Below are 24,760 nucleotides of genomic sequence, written 5' to 3'. Positions count from 1 at the left end.
ACTCAGAAGCCTAATCATTTCCTAACCAATGATTAGAAAAGCTGCTGTATCCTTGGCTCTTTCCTGTGGCTTATTTGGAGGCTTAAAGGATCCTTCTGAAATGGCACCTTCTTTTGTACTCCCACTTTGCTTAGCTTAAATAAAATGCAGGCATGTAGACCCATTAGAAAGGCTGTCCAGGAAAACAAGTTTTTTACTCCAAGCACAAGGGTTGAAGATTAAAATGTAGCCAGATGCACATGCACACACTCTGAAAAGCTCGGCTGCTCTTCCTTTTACTTCTGAGCAGAGGCAGTGAACTTTTAATTGTAACATCACAAAGGCCTGATCACATCTTGGTTCAGTCTGTTTTAATCAGCTCTGACCACACACACAGCTGTCTATCTTACTGCCTTCATTTAAGAAGCATCATCGGCTGAGTCCATCCCCACATCTGACATGCTTTAAAAACAGCTCTGATTTGTTTGTATGCACAAAAGATGCACGTGCATATATTTCAGATTCAAAAGGTGTTGTTGTCTGTCTTTCATCAGTCTGCCCATAGCTGTTTCTTATGCAATACTAGACAGAAGTTTAAGGGGATATACATCCTGGTTCACTGAGTCACTTGGAGCATTTACTATTTTCCTATAACTGGGGATCATATTTTTGCAACCAATATTACATTTTTACATCTGTGTCTAATAACATGGGGAAGACAGCTGTGCTGAGAGCAGACAGATTTATTGAGGACTGGAGTGGAGACTGCTGCATGAATAATTCATATTTTTTTTTATTCCTTGTCTCCCTCTTTTACAGTATACAACATCCAGTAGGATAACAAAAATCTTAGGGAAGGAGTGAGAGTAAAAGCCAAGAGGATGCTTTGTGATACATTGTGACTGACAGCCACTACTAATACACAATGAAGTGTTTTGCATTACACTGCTGTCAAGGGGAGACCCATATAACCAGCCATCTCTGAGCCAGAGCTGTCTGCACACCGTCCCTAACATAATTGATGATGCCTTTGACAAACAAGGCTATTGTCATGTTGGCTGGTGTTTTGTTAGACGGGGAGGCAGATAGAGAAAACGAGGGTTTGCCAAGAGGAAAGAAAGAAAAATCAGCAGGGAAAAATTCTTTGTTAAATATTGGGAAATGTAAAAAGATGAGGTTTTGGAAGTTTGCTTTTCTGTTCCTTTCATTGTAAGGTTTATCTGCAAATCTATGATACTGAGAAGCAGATAAAACCCAGTCATCATCAGCTGCCCCTTCAGCATGTGACATGTGAGCTCTTATTTTGGGAGTTTCCTTAGATGCACAACGATTTTGGCCATAACACTCTGTAAGCCAGACAATGTACACACCCAAGCTGAAATGCTAAATAAACACAGACTGAGTAAAGCATTTGCAAGCCACTTGTATAACTCATCTGAAAGTGTTGTACATTAATTGATTCGGCCTGCTCTCTGATCCACCAGAAGGCTGTCCCTGTTTCTAATTGGGGAACATGTTCATTTGGAACATTAGTTTTCCTGAACTGCAGCCCTGAAATAACTAAAACAAACCAAAAAAAAAAAACAAACAAAAAAAAAACCCACACAAAAAAAACAAAACCAAAATAAAACAAAAAAAAAAAAGTGCATTTCTTCTAGCTCCTTATTAGCTCCTGTCAGTGTTACAGTCACTGTCCTTCAGTACTTTCCCTAAGGGATAAGATGGGTGAAGGTCTCATCTTGAATTGGTTCGTGACAGGTAGGCTAATGATGTTAATGACTTACCCATCTGTCATGTGACCCTAACTGATAAAACCTGAACACTGGAAGATGAGAATCAAAACAGATCCAGAAGTTGCAGAAATATGAGAAAATGTATGTGAACACTCCACAGGTAGATTTTAGATACAGACATACTAGGATGAAATCAGAAATCTGGATTCAGGCCAACACAGATGTTGGCAGCCTCTCACTGCTTGTGGCTCAGACCTGTCTGCATTAATGGAAGCACGTGTTTCTGCTTCTTGTCCCCAAATCTAATACATTTTCAGTGTTGGATGCAAGTTAAATGTCTCCTTTTTTAGGGTGATGTAGTCAGTCCTACAAAAATCTGTGCAGAAGTAATTCAAAGTTGAGCAGCAACACATCAGAACTTGCCTTTGAAACTGTCAGTGCTAATGAGCACTTCATTGTTACACCTGCTCTCCAGAACTGACAGCAAAATCCCTGGGTTTGCTCCCAAAGTCAAGACTGCTTTGTGGCAAACAGGCGAGCCTGCTGCCATCCGCCAACCAGCTCATTGTGTTGAGTACATTGCCCATGACAGCACGCTTATTTTTTGTCCTTAGGCTATTGTGCTAGTGTCCCTTGAAAACAACTGACTGAGATCTGTCTACAGCAGAGTGTAATAATATTATTAAAAATATTGGCATAAAGAACACAGGGCATGGTGAAAAAAATAACTACATAGTAAGCAGATCATAAGAGAAATGCCTATTAAACAAAACTGCTCACCCTTTTTCTCATATGTTTTTGAAAGGTATTTTTTTCTTGAGCATCAAACGTGAAGTTGCAGGTGAAAGTGAATCTGTGCTTGCTACAGTTAAAACTCTTTGTAGTCACGTACTCCCCCCTTGAAAAATGATGTGTGGAATCAGTGTTCATTTGTTCTACTATCTGTGAGCTCATGAAGAAAAGTAGTTTGATTAGTAGCAATGATGGGCAAACATCAAAAGCTTTGGAGATTGTGTTTGGTTCAGATAAGCATCCAGAAGGCTGGCCCCTGATCCAAGCTATCCAAACACCTTGGGTGTCCAGCATTTAACTGAAAAGCTCTATTAAAGCAGGTCTTTGCCACAATATTTTTATTTCCTCCCTTTTACAGATGGATGATGTAGTGATATATTTCCTCTTAAGACACTGCTACAAGGAAAAACCAGGGCAAGCTTCTTTGTTACTATAAAAAAAGAACTGAAATACGAAGGCCTGGGGTTCAGCTCAGTTCTCATTTTAATCAAACATGTTTGAATAGGAAAAATTAGTGGGTTTCTGGCTTGTATTTTACCTACAGAGAGCCATTGGCACAAGGCTCAAACATCTCAGTTAACATATTCCCTGATGAGGAGGAGTCAATTGAGCCTGGCTTTGCACCGCCAGAGATATAAATATGATTTTCTACCTCATTCCCTGATGCTGTCATATTGGGAAAGTACTGGTGGCATGGGACAATGACAATTTGCTGTATTTGAAGGCAGTGTCCCATAGGAGCTGTAAGTATCTGTTTTATTATCAAGTTGTCTTCAGTTGCTCAGGCCAGCGTTAAACTGGCCATAGCATTAGGAAGATCTCTTGTATTTTTATCCTATTGCTATTCAGCTACGTGTAAAATACATCTAATGAGTTTAGAGATCCTCTCTCATTCTGTTTCCTATTCTTTTAACAAGTTTATTTATAATAAATGCCATCAGCTTTTCTATATGTATATAGTACTGCACAGTAAAACATCCCCCAGAACTCACAAGGAAAGAAATCTGTAGATAGTGTAGAAGCAGACACTGAATAAATATTTCAGATTGTCTGAACCACCTGAATAAGCCACATCGAGCTCCAGAGGAAGCACTAGCTTTGTCTAATGGTATTCCCAGGAAAGACTGCAGGCAATAGCTATCATTTGGGACCGCATCCATGCTAGTGAATCTTTCTGCGAGCCATTTGAAAAATGAACGCACTGCTTCTACTGCTTCAAAACCCTGTATGTTCCAGATTTGTATACAGGAAAGGATTGACCTAGCTGGATTTATCTTGCTGTGCTTAATGAGTTAAAAAGATAAAAAATACTGCAAGTGTAGGTTACCTGTTCTGACATAATCTACACTGTTCTGACATAAAACCATTGAGCATCAGGAGGAGGGCAGGAATTTAACAGCTTTGCAAAAATGTCACATGACCAGATGAGCCCTGGGCACATAATCTCAGTCACCTTTTACCATATCTCCATAGCTTGCTCCTGCCAGCCAATGGGTTCAGCCAACGCAACGCTCAGCCGGAGCTGGCGATGCCACCCCAAGACGGGATTCTGCTACTGCAAGCCAGGTGTGGCGGGCCCCAACTGCGATAGATGTCTCATGGGCTACTGGGGCTTTGGAGAAAATGGCTGTCGTCCTTGTGACTGTGCCAGAGACTGCGACCAACACACTGGAAGCTGTTTCAATGGGTAAAGAAGCCCTCATTTGAGTTCACTTTGAGATGGGATTCTGTAAAAATGAAATGAAGGTTAAATGAAATATGGCAAAAATGACAGGAAATGGAGGATGCTGGAGGAGGCCAGGGGATGCATATAATTTGAAAAGGTGGTTGTAAGTCATAAAAGGTCTCTTGGATTCCATTTGATGGCTAGCACACTTGTAAATCCATTGTATCCAAGCCAATTTGAAATGATGACTTTTGCTAATAAGAAGCAACACCACAACCCCATAGGAGTCTGTACAGTATTCCTAACTACATCTGTTTGCCTTGGAAATAAATGAGAGAGTCTGGAGAGCTTGCTTCTCCTCTGTGCCCAAAGTGAGTTTCAAGGTCTTTCTTTTATGTCTGCTGGGCAGGTATATGCATCCCAAACATGCTTTAATCTCAGTACAGAAATCCTATGACTTACTGGCTGCAGTTTTATCAGTCCTGTAAGTGTCCTCAGTTCCTACTGACATCAGCAAGTGATCACTAACTTAGAATTACTTGATTCAGAAAAAAGTAACAAAAATAAAGCCCGAACCTATGAATCTATGAACCTTTCCAACCAGAAAGAAAAAATGACAAGGCCTCAAATGTAGTTATTTAAAAACAAAAATGCTAAGTCAGCACTGGTGAGGTCTTAATAACAGCCTAGATGTTATGGTTTCTCTACAAGAAGTGAAGTTTTGCTCTTACACTTCCAGCCTGAAAGGAGAAAGCTTAACTATTTGGATGCAGCCATAATCTACTTCTCTGTGTCCTAACCAAGTCTTGTCTTCTTTGTGCCCTTCCAGCTATGACAACGAGCCATTCTTTAACATCCCCATTGGGGGACGAATCCCTGACCTTGTGCAAACACCAACTAATGAGAGCGAAGATGAGTGGAAATGGAATGACCATGAGCAGGGATTTTCTGCTCTGAGACACCCAGGTAGAGCCCAAAGTCTGGGAATATCCAGTAACTTCACTCAGTGCCAGCTCCTTCTTCTTTTCACCCTGACTCAGACTCTGTCTTATCTCTAGCTCTACTCTGTCCTCCTGCTGGCAACATCTCTTGATCTGAGCTGTCACTGGTTATTATACCTATGTTGTTATTTTCCAAACAAGGTTCCGCTATTCAACTTTGGGTTTTGGAAACCAATGAGTCATAAGTAAGATTGTGTGAAAAATATTCTCCATCTGTATTCTTAATTATTGTCATAATGCGTATAAATTTACTCAACTTCACCTCAATCACTCAATGTGTTGATCAGTGCTTCAAATGCTGTTTGTAAAAAGACTGTGTTAGCCATCACTGAAATGAAGCCACCTTTGGGGTGGAACAAAAGCGATGTTAAGAATAAGGTATCCCTCACTGCACAGCAGCTCAAGACAGAAAGTAAAGAATTATTATACTGTACCAAGATAATGTCATCAAGTAAGCAAGGTTACAGAATGAGGTAGAGCCTTTAATACTTGAAATGCTGTCAGTATTGCTTGCCACAAGTGAAAGTCCACATTTACCAGCATCAATGACTTCAGACCCAGAAGTAATAGCACCAGCTATTGTATACCTCGACTTTCCTGAGAGCAGTATTACGTTAATAACAGTGAGGTTCATCATTTCTTAGCTTATAGGATCAAAAAAAGGATATTATTACTTACTTGATTTAAACCTGGATCTGATTCTAATAAAAAAGTCTTTATTAGTATCAGTTTATTAACTATATAATAGACACCATGAGGGCCTCATTTTACTTGACAGCACTGTTCAGATCTCAAACTAATTATTATACTACCTAACAAGAAGCAGATTTGCAAATAAGTGAGCTCACGCTCAAGGACTATTCAAGTCCATCCAGATTATGGGAGTTACAGACATAAAACTTTATAACTGAATAGCATTTGCTTCTCTTCCCTCCCTCATTTCCTGGCTCTTCTCCAACCTTTTGTATTTTGTGATTCTTCTGCTAGAAAAGTGTGTGTGCAAAGAGAAGGTGCTTGGAAGCGTCACTGACTTCTGTCAAATGAAATACGCTTATGGTAAGTGCCCTCAAGGGATGATACTTTCACAGCGTTCTTTATGCATGTTATTTGCTGTTAGCTGATAGGAGTGAAAAATTACAGAACTGGCAAAATGAGGTTGGATTTCTTCTGTGCTTTTTGTATAGAGACATGTCCAACTTCAGACCAGAGCTGATCAGTGAATAGCTTATTTCACACCAGGCTTTTTGGTGTCTCCTTTCCACCTTCATTTTTTACAGCAGGAGTGCAAAAACTCTAAGTCTGTGGAATGACTGACCTCTGCCATTGCTTCTGCAGTCATTATGCAGGCTCAAATGCTTGCTTACCAAGAATGTATTTAATACTGTGATTTATCAACACCTGATTCATGCCATCACATGAAGCAAGAAAGGAAAGCTTCAGCATCCAGAGGTTCAATATGCTTCTGTCATGACACAACAAAGCCTGCTCATGGGACCAAACTGGATGAGTCTACCCTGCCAAAAAGTTATGGGAGCCTATTAAATTAAAGGAAATCTATCATGGCAACCAGATGTTAGGCCACAGAACAAAAATACTTTTTCTGGTTTGTTGTGCAATCATGGAATTTCAGCCATGTGATACGTCTGACAGGAAACTTCCTGACTTCCTTCCTGTGGAGCAGACTGTCCCTTCCCACTGGACACAAATATAGAAAGGCCAGTGTTAAAGCTATACCAATTCAAGACGAGTTTTCAAACTGTCAAATACAAGGCACAGAATCAGTGTGCTTCAAATCAGATTATTAGCAGCTGATCTGTTTTTACACCCTTCCTCTGTATACGTACAGTTGTTTTCTGTAATCTCCAAATGTCTGACAGCAGTCCATTAAAGAATAGTTGATAAATACCATGTTGAAAGGATCAGTTACTTCAGCAAAAAAAAAATTCCGTTTTCCTTCTCCAAATTTATTTGGAAGGAATCATGACTGAAACACACAAGCACTGGAACACACTTTTGGTACAACTGTAGTATTTTTCAATGTTCTTCCAAGATGTCAAAATTCTACCTGTTAGCAACATAGAAAAATCATTTAGAAATTCTGTGCTGGTTCCATCTTGATATGTTTCTTGGCAGTGATAAAAGCAAGAATCCTGTCGGCTCATGACAAAGGGACACATGCAGAAGTTGTTGTGAAAGTGAAGAAGGTCCTGAAGTCCGGTAAAGTGAAAATTGCTCGGAGCAACAGAAGCATTTACCCAGAATCCTGGACCAACAGGGGATGTACTTGTCCCATTCTCAATCCTGGTAAGAACAAAATGCTTTTAGCACTTATTCTGTGGGATGAGACTCAGGCTGTTATGGTGCTCTTCAGACTCATCCTCTGCATCTGCAATAGTGCAAATCAGGAATAACTCTTCTGAAAAGAAGGAAGTTACACAGTATGAGAGTAATGGAGATAAAATCTAGCTGGAATAATTCACTGTGGTACAGCAGTTCCAGGTAGCGTAAAGCACAGTGAACCCACTTCTTTCTGTTGACTACTACAATAAAGGACAGAAAAAGTAATTCCAGATTTAAACACTTAAGTATAAAACACATTTCCTTGTGGTGGATGTGATAAAAGGCAATAGATGGGACGTTTCTCTATTCACTGGACAGTAGCTAGACTGAAACTACTTTCAACAGATACTGCATGAGCAGTGCAACTATCCAAGCCAACAGCTTGCTCCCCCTGTAAACAGTGGTGACAATTCATTAGGAACATTGGCTACAACTACTGAACACTTCTCATTCATCTCCATCAAAGAGATGGAGTAAAAAGCAGTAAAAAAGCATTTTCTTATCAGATAACAAAGTCATACAAAGAAAAAAAATCAAGTCACCCTGGAGATGTTTCACTTTTTTCACTGCTATACCAGAATACACAGCTGCCATAATCAGCAGCCATATCAGCTAAGCTGCACATGGCATGGAGATTAATCTGGCCCTTTAGGCTGCTCACCAGCCAACCTCCCCATGCAGCTCTTCTCAAGCACTTCAGTAATTGTGTTTTTGTTTCCCTCAGGAACACTAACAATGTGATCTTTCTGTTGCCAAGATTTTCAACTCTGAGTTCCTTCTTGTCTTTACTCCAAAAGTTTCATTCCACAGATGGAACCCGAAGAATTGCTCTTTGGCAGTTAAGTGGGTGGATATAAAAAGGTTGTCTGCCTTCCATCAGGATTTCTGTACTAATCTCAGCTAAGGTCAAACAACCAGGGCACAATTTTACAATAACAAGTAAAATTAAACAAACAGAAAGCATGCAAGTAAATATGCAAAACAAGAGATATAAATTCACCTATTCTCTGTGTAGGACTTTAAAACACTCTTCTTCCCTGAACACGTAGGCTGCTGAAAATATAAGCTGAATACAGTACCAGTTTCCATGTGTATTGGGATTGAATTCTGCTACTCATGTCTATAAAAGCCAGGAGTAAAGCTACTACAGCACACAGAGTTATGCTAACTTAGAACAAAGGTCAGAGAGATGAGACTCAAAGTTGGTTATCTGTGCATGGTGGTGGTGAGTCTGCAAGTGCTAAGCCCTTCAGAACTAAATCAACCTGTAGTTGTAATTTCTGCATGTAATCATCTCAGCTGTTACTCCAGGAGTGAGCACTGACAACATGCACATGAATGAGTGTGTACACGCAAGACTGCATGTGCACAAACCGGCATTTAAAAACGGCATGAACCTGGCTAAGATGCCACTTATGAAATCCTTACAGAGTAGAGAATTTCTGCATTTTTCTTCTGCTCAAGTGTTTTTTTCTTTCCTTCAAATTAGGTACCGACTATCTGATAGCAGGCCAGGAGGACTCTAGGAGCAGCAAACTTCTTGTGAACATGAATAGCCTGGTGAAACCCTGGAAAGCACATCTGGGAAAACAAGTGGCAGATATTCTTCGAACAGGGTGCAAGTAACTTCAGCTTCAGAAATTACAGTGATGAACTTTGCCTTTTAGTAACACTGCAGTGAAAGGTGTAGCTAGCTCCTGTGTTCCCAGTGAACGTGCTCCTAGCTGAAGTGATGAAGGTGGGCTCACCACCCTTTCTCCTTTCATTTCCATAGAGAATGCTGGGACATGACTGCTTTTTTTCCAAAATGCACAGACTTATCACATAGCATCATCCATAGGTTACAGTTTTTAATTTCAGCCTGATTCCGTGTACCCAGAGAATCATTTTACAAGGCAAAACTGAAGGTATGGATGTTTCCACACTTCCAGTCAGAGCCTGATATTAATACATATAAGCTGATTACATAACACATTCATTACTTGGGTGTAGTTTTTTTTTTTTAAATAAGTGACAACTAACAGGCAGCAATTTCTTTCAGCTTCACAAGTGGCATAATACTAGATAAGTATGTCAAATATAATATCCATCTAAAGCAGCTCAGATATTTTTATTTACCATCAGTGATTATGCCAGTATAACATGCTGCTTTCTAGAAAACAATACAGTCAGATGGCTGAACAGAAACAAACTAACACAGGACTCATCTGGGACAAGGCTCTGTAGATGTACTTTGCTATCATCAGTGCTTAGTGATGAGCTCTGCTGCAGAAAGCTCCTTATTACAAACTTGATTCCAAATCCAGCTCTTGCTCTCATCTTGCTCTTTGCTGTAGTACTCAAAACTGTAACACCAGGCAAAAGTTGCACAGTGGTTACTACCAAAAAGCCTTATGCTAGGAAAGAGCCAAAACGTGATGAACTTTAGCTGCTCCTATGTCGAGTTTATAGTACCACAAAAGCTACAAAAGTAGGAGGTAAATGGGTTGCTTGTATTGCATATTAAATGAGATAGCTATAGTTACTGTGAGAGCAACCTGGTATTCAAACTGTGCTCAAGACCACTGACATTTGATTTGCACTTAGTGCTTTCATTCTGCTTTATTTCTCTTGGTCACTCTTGAGGTTAAAATACTGAACTTCAGTCACCTTCTTATTGTACACGAGGATTTTTCTCCCGCCCCACAGAAGTACAGGTGAGGTAACATCTGCACTCTAGGTGGAAATAGTCCTGTCCTGCAAAAGCATTCTTACTAAACCAATTTTCCCCTACACCACAGTAATGAAGAGGTAGCTATTTTAATCGTTCCCTAACAAAATATTTTGAAGAAATTGTAGTTCTTGATTTCTGCCCCTGAGAAAAGGAAATCATGATCAAACGGAGTTCATTTAAACACATCATCTCATTAAGTAAAGCAGAAATGATAATGGATCAGTCTATACTTTCAGGTGGTCACATGTGCTTCTTCTGCATACATCTTATTCCACGCCTCCAATTTGTCTGATGCTCTCAAAAAGAGACAATACCTTAATTTAGCACTCCTGAGTGTTACGTGGGAATATCCAAAGCTAATGCAAAGGGATGGCTGTTCTAGGCTACAGGTTTATTCTCTTCATCACTGGGAACCTGAAGAATACAGCTTTGTTAATTCTAATTGTACCTGTTTTCCTTTTAACTCTGCATTGGTTGAACAGCAGAAAAACCTTCAGGTCATTTGGAAATGGATGGCAGGCAGGTATTAAAAAAAACAACACTGCTTTTCTGCTGACAGTGTATAAAGTGTCTCTCTTTCCCCTTCCTTTCTCCCTTGCCATAGATTTTCTTTCTTCTGTTTGTCTTACAAGCACTTCATTATTTATTTGTTGTTGCTAAAGTGGTATCCAACAATGTGGCATCTCCAACAAGCTATTTAATTAATGCAATAAAAAACTTTTTAAACAGGATATTTGGCTTAATTTGAAATGTTAGCGTATAGAAGTTAGGAGCATAACACTTCCTTTATCATCTTCAGTCTGTCTGAACAAGAAGACTGACTAGCTCTCTTTCAAACAGGAATAAAGACATGCTCATGAATTTAAGTGTTCTCAAAGGGCCTCTCACAATAGGTGAAAATTAGGTGTACATTTATAGCTAAATTAAGGAACATTCCTTTCAACACAGGTCATTTTACCTGTGAGGCATCTCATTTACTGTGATCGTATTCCATTTTGGTTCATAGTCAGTACTGTATTAAAGCAAACTTCCATGTTTTAATTTTTGTGCCAGATTGGTGATTTTGTGGGGAGCGTGAACAGCTTCACAGTTCCTTTTGGTGAGTGAAAATTATTTAGTAACGTGGTCATTCATTACTATTTCCAGCAGTTGCTAATAGAAACACCATTTGGAACACAAATATTGACACCCTGGTATGTTCTCCTAGTACTGCAGTAATACTGTAATGATTATCTTACTGCAAACACAGCTGTGTGCAAAGACAGCTGTCAAAATGTTGCACACTCAGAAATGAGTGACAACCATACGCACACATTTTGGAGAGGTATAAAGCAAATGAGGTGGTGGGAGAGGGAGGTAACACCAAAAACATTCAACAAATTTATTACCCAAATTTCCCATTCTTTGAATCTCTAATTTATTTGCTGGTGGCTATGTAGATAAGTTTCCCTCATTGCCTCTGTTGGTCAGAAACATGCACATTTTGTTCCAATTGCAAGCTCTCATTTACTGGCTTCACATGTACATGAGAAAGTGCAGGATGACTTACAGAAGCTGCTGCATGTCTCTCAGAACAAGGTCATACATAGTGAATTTAAAATAAACTAGCACAGAAGATATCTCTTTCCAAGATGAATTGTTTTGTAGGTCTGCATGCAGTACCAAGTATCTTTCAATCATCTCTGTGACTGTCTCTCTTAGGTGGCACAATAGTATAAATAATACTAATACAGAAAAGAAGATGCATTTGCCTGTACAGAAGTGGCTGTACTGTTTCTTATAGTAGAAAAAAGGACCCTCTTAAAGATGCCTTTGTGAACAACCCTACAATGCCCAAATTGATAAAGCGTCTTATGAGCAGTTGCAATCACATACTAAACAATAGCAGCAATGTATCACTTGGAAATCCTGCATAAGGATTAAATAAAAGCATCTGGCCACAAGGAAAGGCTGGAAAGTTGTAAAAAATGCATAAAAGTGCAGGTAGTCACCTGAAGGAGAAGCACATGCAACTTTCCACACAACAGCAACAAACATGGTATTGTTGCTCAGAGCAGTTCTGTAACAGCTGTGCAGCACATCTGTCCATGAGCAAATGACCATTCTTACAACATGCACCTTTAAAACATGGAAGCAGTTCATTAAAAGGCGAGTGCTGAGCTTTAGTTCCTGTGTGGTAACATACCATCACTAATGCTTCATCTTCTGCTCTTGGCAAATGGTCAAGAAGGAAAATAGCAGAACTTTGTTCAGTGCACTTCTGGAAATAGTTCACTGCTATAAAGAGCAAATTTTCTCTGTAACATTCACCATGACTCATGACTTTTCCATGCTGCTTGATGTAAGTTTTCACTGAGTTGATATAATTTATACAAAGTGCTCTCTGAAGACCCCCAAACCTGGAAGAGTTAGTGTGTTATTTGTTACATGTTGTAGCACATTCTCTTTTGTACTTAAAACATCAATTAAAAATATTCAGACATTTACATTGATGTCTGGTTTGGGATCTGTTTTTAGAATTTTGAACCACACAATCCTCAGACTACATGCACATTAATACTTTTTAAGTTAATAAACCACAATGATTACAGAAATCATCGAGGCTCTTGCTTCAATAATATCAAGCACAGTGTTTAGCAAATGCAGAAAAGCATTTAGCAAATAAGGCAACCACATTATATGTCTCATTCTGAGGATCCTGTGGGAAAAAAAAATGTACATTTTGTATGATGTACAGAATGTACAGAATACAAACAAAACAGGAGCTGTTAATTTATGCTAGTTCAACAATTAATCAAAATTCAACACTGCATGTACCTACACTTAAGATTCCAAAGTGTTTAATTCCCTATCAAAATAAATACATCAGATCTGATAAGGTTTAAAGAGATACCAAGTTCTTAACTCCTCCTTTGCATGTAGTTAATTTGAGGGTTACAAGGCATGCAAACAGAAATGCATGAGGTGCAGGCAGAAGATGCCTTCTCCATAAATGCTCAGAGTGTAGAAGTCTGCTTTGCTGGTTCCCAGGCTTAAAGCCAAACCCAATCTGTCACCAGAGATGTATCTTTGCAACTCTTTCTAACACCTAATCTTACTCTCTGATGCACTTTAACAAGTTCATATCTTAGCTGTGTATTTCTATTGAGACAACTGTACCCTTAAGGCCTAACCTTCATTCCTCACACAGAAATGACATGATGAGTATCATCATCCCGCTTTTGTCTTACAGCGTTGTGATGAGAAATACTATGATATACTGCCTCCAGATGCACAAGTCTGAGTACTGGATTATGTTGTCATGGAAGCACTATACCTGACACAGAGCTGCTACTCAGTATCAATGCACAGGGACAATGTACAGAACAGACTCTGGTAGCCTGGATTTTCAGAACTGCAGCCTCTGCACCTGAGAAACTGTAAAGCCTAACTTTGAAATTACCAACTCATTCGTAATTTGGCTCTTTATGAGAAAAAAAAATAAAAATCACAAGCATTGAAGGTATTTTAATCTTTAAGTGCGCTGATAATACCTGTTAACATGGGTACAAACTCCTAATACAGAAACACAATGGGTATAAACAGAATTCTGAACCAGAACAGCATTAGAAATGCAAACTACCAGCTCCAAATCCAACAGACAAATTTGCCATCCTTACTTGTCCCATGCAGTACCAAATGAGAGCGATACCAGCTAGATCCAACTCAGTTCATTTTCAGACTCTGCACTCTGTCCCAAGGAGAAAGAAGTGAGAACAGAGCCAACACTAGTAAGGACAAAGGTGACTGCCTGCAGGGGGATGAAAAGATAGTGTTATTTGGGAACATATGAGGAGACAACATAGAAAAGGTACAGGGTGGAAGCAGCAACACTTAACAGCAAGAAAAAGCTTAGAAAACACAGGTGTAGAAATCAAACATTCCTCTCTCATCCAGCACACTAAGAAAGGTAATGAGCTTATTTAGGGTGGATTCTTTCACCTTCTTAAGATGCATAAGAGACATGTCCTTTTATGAAAAACAAATGAACAGGACCCATCATCAGATCTGGTACAGCAAATCCTACGTGCAATTATCCTTCAAAATCAGTGCGGCATCCCGGTTAATCTGCAATGTGCAATCATTACAAATCTTCCTGTGCTCTTTGTTTTGGCTATAACAGGGCCTTCATGAATGGGCCGCTCACTGATTCATCAAGTCTAGTCTGTAACGTGCTATTTTTACTTTATTTTTAATAAAATAATTTGCTTTTTATCTAGAGATTGCCTTTCCAATCCGGCTCTGGCTCCTGACCTATGCTAAAGAACACGGGATCCACTAGAGGAAATATACAAAAAGAAGAAACAAAGGAAAAGTCTAAGGGTTCTTGAGGAAAGAAAAGTTAGCAGCAAGTGGGAGAAAATCAGCTCTACATGAGGCAGCTGTGGCCATACATTCCACCTCTGGGGGAAACTTGCCACCTCAAGTATATTTTCTTCCAATTCCAAAAAACTTTTTGTGTATCAAGGAGCAACAGAGACTGCGCTCCCCATAACAAGCAGGACAAAAGGTCCATTGTGATTTCAATTAAGTTGGCAAATGGCAAAAAATTAAGCAACATTCCAAGCATTTTAGTGTGTTGCATGGGGCTACTTTCGGTGGATACGAACACATGAAAAGGCCTTTCCAGCCTGAACCACTGGATGAATGCGCAGGGTACTCTATAATCATAAGCCCTTGTGCTTCTGGCAGTGATGGGTGCAAAATCCAAGGCAAGCTTTTAGTAATGCTATTAATATGTTAATAGCTGCTGCCTAAAATGCAGAGTGTATAAGAGCAGTTACAATCTACATTTAATAATACCTAATTCTTCACTATTTTAGCAGTCTTTGACCTATTTATTGATCTTCATAGTATCAAGATACACCAGCATTTGAGAGACAAGTTTTTCCTACTTCTTTCATGCTCAGCTGGAGAACTGGAACTCTAGCATCTTGCCCTTACCCTGTACACTCAGAACTGGCCTACAATGAATAACAAGACTTCATAACTTCATGCTTGAGCTATGAATTCAACAGAAAACAAAACCCATGGTTTGACATTTAAAATAGTTTAATGTTTGGTAGAGTCTTGCATTACTGGGAAACAACAGTAACATCAACTTTATAATCATTGCTGCATTTCTTCACTCTTCATTTACTGGGGGTCTTTTCTCTTGTCAGGAAAAACATCAGCTCCAGAGGGGTTAAGAGCAGTTTAAAAAAAACACAACAGCAGACAGGCTAGTACTGTTCTACAAAATGAACTCATGTCCAGTGAATAGAGCCGATTAAGAATAAATGACAAACTGCTGGTAGCTTCTGTACACTGTCCCACACTAACAGTGTTAGAATTTTAATGAGAGGTAAAACGAGTCTAAGAAGCATATACTACCCTTTTTTCTTCCCTAGGAATAAGAAAGTAGGTTCTACGCATTTAGATAGCAACTTTCCTCAAAGAGATTCATTGACATGTGATCAGATAAGTGTCTTAGATGAACAGGAGACATTGCTGTAAGGCTTAACAAGGACATTCTCAGTAAGAACTGGATAGGATCTAGATCTTGTTTCCACACAGCCCTGCCAGATTGCCAGATGTAACCATCCTTAAAATAAACTGCAAGATATACATCTCCCTCTTGACACCTCTATGTACAGTACTGCTACTGCAAGGAGCAAAGCTAACAAAGGTCACTTTCATATCTGAAACAAGGTTATATCTGCAGGAAGGTTACTGAACACAAGTTAAAGTCTGCACTTTGGAATGGAGATAGTATAGCATAGCAAAGTAAAACTCTCATGAATACATTTGTTTTTATATTTTGTTTTAGGATAGAGAGCAACTGACAGGCAGAGAATTAAATAAAGATTAGTTATACAGAAAGCTTCCCTCCAATGAATCCCTTTTGACATGACACACAGAAGAAGGACACGGTAATGCATGTATAACACCTCTAGAACTCCATGCAAGTGATTTCTCAAAACCATTTAAATTTACTACTCACCCCCAAGATTCAGAAGCTCCCTCATGGTGGAGACAGAACCAATACATCAGTTATATAAAGCTAAGAAATACATTAGAACAAGACAGCATTATATAGCTCCAAACCTTTGTATCCAGACAAAAGAAAAAAAAAGAAAAAAAACCTTATCTGCTTATTTCACAAGCTTGCCACAAATTGCTGGAGATCATTCTATCATCTTTATGACATGCTAAAATAACCACTGATTGATTTCAGACTTCAAATTGGACTATAGAAGGAAAACCATATCAACAAACAAAGTAATGTTGGGAAACAGAATAGAAACAAGGAGTTACATTAGCTGCACAGACCAACGCATTCACTTTATACCCCCCAAAAAATATATATATATGTTATATCTGTATTATATATCTGTATATATCTGTATTGCAGACAACGTGCAATCATGTAGTCTGGGAATAAAAAAAAAAAACAAACCAAAAATCCTAAATACAGAGATGGACAGGAAATTTCTATGCAAATTCTGTAATGCTTTCAAGGGATATAAAATGGTCAAGAGACAACTTGACCCTAAAACTGCACAATCAAGGCCAGCTGCAGAGTCCTCTTCTTTCCTTATCTTCATGGATATAGCAAAGAAGTGGAAACGTATTTACACATGATCTGCCTTCTAATTCCTAACCTTTTACTGAAGTGCATTTTATGTTTTGCACACAGCTGCTAGAAGTACTCATTACAGAGGATAAATCTCTTGCTGAGCATAGAGGCAATGTGGGAAAGAAAAGCAAAGCAGAAGAAATAAAACAAACAGTTCTCAGAACAGAGTATCCCTTCACAAACTGTTCTTGCTTCTTCACAAATAATGCATTGGATTTCCATTTGAACAACCAAAAGCTTGAGTGCATATGACTTTTTTTTTTTTGTATTTGGTGCCCAGTGTTTATCTGATTGCCTAAGATTTCATTTTCATGGTCCAGCTGCCTCTGTGCCAAGGTTTATCACTGCTGCTTTTGTGCCCATTTACTCAGGTTAACTTGGCATTTGTTTTCCTGCACACTGAAGAGTCACGGTGAGAAGCTCTGCCACATTTTGTTTCTTTTAAAGGGCGAGATGCTGAGTGCCTGCCATCCACCCCCTCAGAACCGAGCTGTCAGTCACCTCATGCTCTCTTAGGATGTTTTTTTAAAGGATTCATCTGCCGTACCAAAATATAAATGGTTCATACAAATTTTGGAATTCAACAGAAATTTCCCTCAAACATTCGGAAGCATTCAGAAATAACTTACCCAAGAAAGATACCAGAACATAATAAGGAAGCAATGTTTCTGAGCACTCAGGACTGCCGCCCATCAAGACAGACAAGCATTTAAACATTATTCCATTTACTGGCCCTGCATCTTTTTATACTTTGGTTAAGTTAATGAAGACACTTAGAGGGAATGTGCAGCGAACACATACTGAAGCCACTGGGAAAACTTGTTTTGTAATGTAACTCTCATAGCCCAAGGATTGCAATGAAAGAAAAAACTGGCAGCATTTCCTTATCCACAGGTATTAAACTATAGTGAATGGCTATTAAATTATTTGCATCTCTAAAGTAATTCCCACATGGTTCACTAGCTGTTCAGCTTCTCTATAGCACTACTGACAGCGCTTTACATTTTTTTTTTTTGGTGTCTTTTTTTGGGTATGGGAAAAAAAGAATGGGAATAGAATAATACTCAAGCAATTGATCATCACAATAGACAAACCCATTCGGTCTGTTTACAATGAAGTAGAAATCTCAAATACAAATAGCCTTAGTTTAAAAAACAACAAACAACAGCATTCAATGAAGGTAAAAAGTAAATACTTTTTAATATGTACTTAAGTCACAGTATTTGTTTTGAGATCTTTACACCAGGTGACATTTTCATTGCATTCTCAACGTATTTTCTAAGAGCCTGTCTAAATACTGAAGGGGCAGACCTTAACTAAGGGAAAACAAAAACTGTGCTGACAAACATAAAGCTAACGATCAGCATTCTTTCCACTCATTTATATCAATGTTTGTACAAGTATTTTCCAAAATTTAAAAGCCATCATAATAAACAAATGAAATCACACATTTGTTTTTTGTTTTGTTTTCTTTTTGCAGGCCTTACCTGACGTCAGTACAATGTAATCATCATCTAATCTTACACATTTTAGGTTTAGGTCATTTTCACATCCTGTATCATCATGGCAAAAAAAAAAATCATTAAGGAAAAACAATCATTTAATGTGATCTCTGTTAGAACAGAAAACATTACAAAAGAACAGCTACTGATCAGAGCATACTGAAATGAAGATGACCTGGTACACTAATGGGATTTTTGTTATCAGCTGTCCAGATTTAAAGAGATTATTCAAGACAAAACTCAAGAACTTGATGTGTGAAAACACCTGATAAAGTATTAACTGTGTCTGGTAACAGGTTACACAGCACATACACATGTTGGTGCTTTTTGCAGTATTTATTTGCAAGACTGTCACACTGAGATTTCTCCTTCCACAATAAATTATTTACTATTATACAGTATACAGAACAATGGTGAAACATTTCTTGACAACTCAGAAGACAGACATACTGCAAAAGTCCGCGTCTCTGAAAACGAGAAATGGAGACAACAGCCTCCTTGCATCTTCATTAGCTAGATCCTTTCTCCTGTTTGGCAACAGAATCTTCCACAGGAGTAGCTCCCAAATCTTTGCTTGACTTCTCCTCTTCATTTTCATCCTCTTGAGGGTAAAGATCTGGGTATTTTTGCATGCATTCCTGCATAGCACGGAATTGGTCCACACAGTCTGATCCCTTTATTTCTTCTGTGCTATAGTGGAAACAAGAAAAGGCTGACTTGAACTGTTCCCCACAGGGACCGCTGGCCATTCCACCCAGACATGGGCAGTTCCAATTGATATCTCCATTGGGCAATATCAATCCTGAACAAATAAAAGAGAGAAGTAAAGTTAAGCGCTCCGTTCAATAAATTAATTACATTCAACGAAAGCTGCTAGGAAGTATTAAGAATACCGTAGGAGTTCTGTAGCTTCAGGAGTGCACAACACCTTCCATTTCCTGGACTGTTTACTTCACTCTCTGATCTTTATGATCCATCATTGGACACAAGTTAGAATAGTTCTGTATCTTTGCCTGAATTAAGTCTTTTCCACTTGCCAGGCTCTGTCAGAGAGGCATGCGAGCCTTAAAATCATGTAACGTAAGAACTTAATTCCTGTATTAAGATTAGAATTCTTTTGAATCAAGCTGGATGAATGCTTTTTCATTGTTTTAAATGAACATAAGACATAAGGTTGTGGCATACCTACATGATAAATCTATTCTTTTCAAGATATAACCATTCTCTATACTGTACAGTAGAAAAAGATCAGGAGAGGCACGATGGCAGATCATGCCACAAAACTTGAACACTGGAAGTCAAGCATTCTATTAAAGTAGACAGACTTTTCTTGTTTAGCTTCTGTGACTTTATACACAACAAAGTCCCTTCCAATTGTCTCTTAACACAATCCATGAGTCAGAGCTTCTGCAATTCAACATACTCTAGAATGCTTTGCCCATATGTCCTTCCTGCCTGCAGTTTTCTCTCCCATTAGATGTGGCTCTTTCTGTGACGTTGTTTTGATCTGCAGCTCTGCAGCCTGATGCTGTTCAAGTGAGAAGTTTTCAGGGAGACCTTAAAACATGGCAGTAAGTAACCACATGCTAAGAATAAGCTTATTACAGTATTTAAACACGGAGTTTATTGTTCTGAATCATACAGTTACACAATTTCACTGCAAGGTGTCCCTGATGTAACTAGCTTCCAGCTTTCTATTTCTTCTGTAGTTTAGAAAGGTGATCTAACATGCTATAAATACAGAATGGATAATAAAAAAGAACTATCACCTTCATTCTTCACCATAGCTTTTCAACACCAAGCAAAATACACATGAGGCATGAATTAATAAGTCGTTCAAACAAGGAGGAAGTGCTTCCTTTAATTTTTACTAGCTTATTACCCAGATAAATGGCACAATACACTATAATCATTGCATATGTACAACCAGAGAAAGAACAACTTGGGACAGGGTGTCAAAGAGAGAAAAGAGAGAAACTCCTCTTCACAGGCATCAAAAGAATTGATTTTGAATCTTGATAGCATGTATCTGTATTATGTTAGATCTGAGACAGGCACTCTTTCATCTCAAAATCCTGTGTCAAAAATAGCTGTTTTAGTTCCAGGACCAATACATACCCACATGCTGTTGCTAGATCAACAGCTTTTGTTAATAGAATACAATACTTTAATTAATCTTCAATCCCCAAAGAAAGACCATGAATGATTATAAGGGGAAAGACAAGCAAACTCGGAATGACCACATGTAACATCAACACAGCTTGCATGTATGCATTTACTTAGCCAAACAGGAGGCTACTTTGTTTAGTCATACACACACCACACAAAGTGACTCAACAGTTCAGTGAATGATAAACTCTCTAAGGCTTTGTATGCTCTCCAGATGTGGTTTCTAGAAGAAAAAAAAAAAAAAGGTTTTCCTCCTCTATTTTGCAAGCAGTCTCCAGTTTTTCAGAGGAAGCAGGAAAGCACAGAAAAGCAACTGTGAACTTAATGATGCCATCTGATCATTAGAGGTCATTAGCTCTTCACTTAACAGACCAGTAATGGATTTAAAATCTGACAGGAATTAAAAATTCAGATTTTGCTATATTTCTACACACCGTACAGATCAGAGTAAATACTTTTCAAGTTATGCCTCCTCAGACACTGCTTTCCACAAACCATTTGCATGTTTCATCTTCCACCCAAGTAAAAGATACCATTTGGATTCTATTGCCTGTAAGTGCCTCCGTGAAATTCTCAACAGCTGAAGCACCAATGCCACAACAAAAACAATGCTAAAGCCCAAAGCAGAGACTGCTTCCATTAAATAGGCAGGTTAGTCACAGCATCATAGTGACACAATTTCTCTGAAAATAGGAGATGGAGGAATTCCTGACAGATATTAAACTGCAGCTTCTAAAAACCTTCCTGAAATAAGACCCAGGGACTTGGGAAAGGCTTAGGGGAAAGCAGAGAAAGGAAGAACATTTTTTCTCATCTCAGGTTGAAGGTTGTCAGGTTACCTACTTGTCAACCCTACCATACAGTCAAAAAGCCAGTGAAGGTTATTGCAAAGCCTGAATAGGCAGCACATATCCTTTACTACAAGATATTTTTGTCTCTGTAAGTACAACTGAAGCTATGCTTAACGAAACAAAGTTATGAAAACCAAGTTATTTTAATGACATAAATTAGAACTACGTAGTACATCAGCTAACAAAGCATCCCTTTGCGCTACACAGCTGCTAAACTGTGCTTAAATACTGCCCTCTGGGGGTCACAGAGCCACTTGCTTCCAGTTTCTAAGAAAATTTCAGCCTAAGCTGATGTGAAAGCAATGAAATCATACAAAATGACAAGGCTAAATGGCATAGAAGTATAAAGAAAATAAGAAAAAAAAATCTAAATTCACAGACATTCAGAACATTTTATTAACACAGGCAAAACTTACTTAATCCTGACAGGAAACAAGGTATTTCATCATTAGAAATAACCTAAAATATGCTTTGCGCAACCAGAATATCACCAGTCATCCAGAAATATTCTGATCTCTTTAGTCTCTTGAACTAGTTCATTTGCAGGTTGGATATACTGTGTGAGAACTGTAACTGTCATTTAAAACTTGAAACTTGCCTCTTCTCAAGGCAAGATCCTTACAGCTGAAAGCTGTAATTTGAACTTACCTGTCATGAAATTAAAAGATTACTGATTATTTTACCACTTGTACAGTACAGAATAAGTCATATATATACAATTTACACTAAGTAGGTTACTCAGAGATTACCAAGTTAGGCAACTTGTGCTGCACAGAGGCAGGCAACAAACTCCTAGCAATGACAGTGGCATGTAACTCACCTCAGCCACTTTGAAGATGGCACTTAAGTCATTTGGGATAGTTAAAAAAGACAATAAGAATGGCTCTAAGTATGTTAATACAAGAAAAGACCATTTTTTTCCAAATATTTCACTGATATAGGTGAACAGGCAACTTTGAAAGACTATCCAAAAGAAAAAGAAAACCCATTTGGAAAGTATGCCATTTGTGCTGTCCTAATGTGGAAGTTAAGACTGGGAGGAGTCTGACTCTATACTCACTAAACAGTTTTCTAAGTTTACTGAATAAAGTGTTTATTTGCTGAAACCACTGCCCTACTATCTCAGTCTTTAAAAATGAATTAATATTGTTAGGATACGTGGTGCATCAATCTCTACTTCCATTCTGTTCAACTACTGACCTTGTTCTTCATAAGGGTCATCTGGATCGTCTGCAACCAGTTCAGCACTGCTTGGGGTCTCATGGTCCTCCTTAGTTACGAATATAATTTTGTCTTTTCCTGTCATGTAGGAGACAATAAGCAAAAGATCAGGAAAAGCCGAGACTAAGCAACCTACAGAGAGGCCGACCAGAACACAGTAATGAGATACTCAACACGATGCCCTCATGTTAATATTGAATGAATTGAGCATCTTCAATTACAAGTTGCTGGTTCACAGGGACATGTATATACAGACAAACGAGAAAGTATTCACAGGGAAGGTACTAAAAGTTATAAAAAGACCTGGAAATAAGACCTAGGAGAAAGTCAAAGTATGCTTAAAAAGATCAAGTAGCAATTTATCTAGGAGAACAGCGAATAAAACTGATCCTGTTGTCTTTGTACCACACTCATGTAACTGTAGGAAGATATTCTCCATATTCAGTAAGAACTGAACAGAAAACTGAACAGAAACTATCAAATTCTTTCCCTCTTAAGTTCCACTTCTCACAGTAAAGTACTGTAACAGCTGTAAATCACTGTACAGTTCACTGAACAGCGAGGTTAAAAAGCTGTTTTAAAACAATCTCAAACTACTGCTCTCTTAGGAGAACAAACTCGGCTGAAGGGGCTGGACAGAAAAGGACCAAAAGTGAAAGGAAAAACTCTCCTGAGCTACAGAAAGTGTTCGGCAGGATACTCATTAAGATCAGCAGTCTCCATTACAGAGTCATGCCATAATTTACAATAATTATGTGAATTAAACACTGAAGGGCACTTTAATGGTCTAGAACAGGCTATGTTGAAAGGTGCTGTGAACATTACCCAGGGCAGAAAAACAGCAGAGCGTACTTCCTGCTCTTGTGCCACTCTTGATTTAACAAAGTAGGTATGAAGGGGGTGGGGGGGAAGGGTTGGCTGGCAACCAGGGCAAAGTTTACCAACAACTCTGTAAGGCTGTAAAAAAACCGCTCAAAGGCAAACACAAGCAGAAAAGTACATCAAGTACATCTAACAGAAACTTTTCTGAATGCACAGCTCAGCATTCATTGACTGGAATGAGCTCCCCAAACACTTCCTCTCAATCTCCAAATTCAGAAAGGCCACTACAATGACAAAGCACGTTACAAATTAGCATCCCATTGTCCTTCAACATGACTTCCACCAGAAAATGTTCAGTAATTCCCTCTGCTTTGCATTCATTCACGTCTTCACCACGAGTGAAAAATAGATAAACCTAGATTCTTTCTGAAAGGAAACTTTTTTGTCAGCCGTGTGGCATTCCAGCCAGCTTTACAGCTGGGATTTCTTACATGAAATGAACTAGAAATGAGTAAAACATCAGCACTGTTAACTGTAACATGACCTATAATCCCATCACTGCAGCTGTACCACAAACTATAACTGCAGTCATTATAACTGCAGCTGCCATTCTACAAAATGCAATAAGGCAAGTGACAGACCCGGTAAAGACACAAGATGTTGTTAATGCAAGTTAAAAGCATACGCCAAAGAGAACCATAAGTTACCACAGTATATAATCAGCACCCAACGTGCCAAAGTTTGTCCTTCCAAAGCAACACTTAGAAGATTCTTTGCAGCTTGGAACTCCAGATATTTCACCAAAAGGGGGAAAAATACATCCCCCACGTAAGAAAGTAGTCAAAACTCGTTAAGCATCACGACCAATACAGCTCCGTGTAGAAGCAGCCTCACCCTGCCCGCCTCAGCGCTCTCCCTGGCTGGGCACACGGGATCTGCCCGCTGCGGCCGTCAGCCTAACGACTACGGGAGCAGAACGGGACTCAGCCTCGGCCCGGCTGTGCCCCACTCGGTCGCGGCCTCTCCAGCGCGGCCCGCCCCGCAGCTTCCCGCCCGCCGCAGACGCCTCTCCACCCCTGGAGCCGCGCCGCCCCGCGCCTCAGGGAGAGCCGCCGCGTGACATTGGGAGGACGCCGGCGCGCACCTTCTTGCCTGCAGTAGGACATGGCGGAGCCGCCCGCTGCCTTCCCGCTCGGTACGCCCGCAGACCGGCTCCGCCGCCGTCCTGCGTCCTTCCCGCCCACCCCGCTCCTCCTCCGTCGGCACTGCCGCGGCGCCGCTCAGCTCCACGCCGTGACCTCTAACCTCCGGAA

The 24,760-nt window shown here is 39.3% G+C and overlaps 2 protein-coding genes across 2 annotated transcripts in view; one reads left to right on the top strand and one right to left on the bottom strand.

Annotated features, from left to right (window-relative positions):
* Positions 1-10,955, top strand: part of LOC122184875 (netrin-4-like) — a 45,786-nt gene extending 34,831 nt beyond the window's left edge. The window contains exons 6-10 of the mRNA XM_042880190.1: positions 3,978-4,191; positions 5,000-5,136; positions 6,159-6,227; positions 7,305-7,475; positions 9,001-10,955. Coding sequence (XP_042736124.1) covers positions 3,978-4,191; positions 5,000-5,136; positions 6,159-6,227; positions 7,305-7,475; positions 9,001-9,137 — 728 coding nt within the window. The 3' untranslated portion in view covers positions 9,138-10,955. The remainder of the gene's footprint in view (positions 1-3,977; positions 4,192-4,999; positions 5,137-6,158; positions 6,228-7,304; positions 7,476-9,000) is intronic.
* Positions 10,956-18,057: 7,102 nt separating this feature from the next.
* On the bottom strand, positions 18,058-24,697 carry CHCHD4 (coiled-coil-helix-coiled-coil-helix domain containing 4). Its single transcript, XM_042880191.1, has 3 exons — positions 24,592-24,697; positions 22,605-22,703; positions 18,058-19,186 (listed from the first exon to the last, which is right to left on the bottom strand). Exons 1-3 carry the CDS (start codon positions 24,611-24,613, stop codon positions 18,894-18,896), a joined length of 414 nt encoding a protein of 137 aa, XP_042736125.1. The 5' UTR covers positions 24,614-24,697; the 3' UTR covers positions 18,058-18,893.
* Between the last annotated feature and the right edge of the window lie 63 nt (positions 24,698-24,760).

This window comes from Lagopus leucura, unplaced genomic scaffold (assembly GCF_019238085.1).
Source record: "Lagopus leucura isolate 7727_CA_CO unplaced genomic scaffold, USGS_WTPT01 Super-Scaffold_100026, whole genome shotgun sequence".
Classification (NCBI taxonomy): domain Eukaryota; kingdom Metazoa; phylum Chordata; class Aves; order Galliformes; family Phasianidae; genus Lagopus; species Lagopus leucura.
The sequence above is the reverse complement of the archived record's forward strand: the minus strand, read 5'-3'. Positions and strand labels throughout refer to the sequence as shown.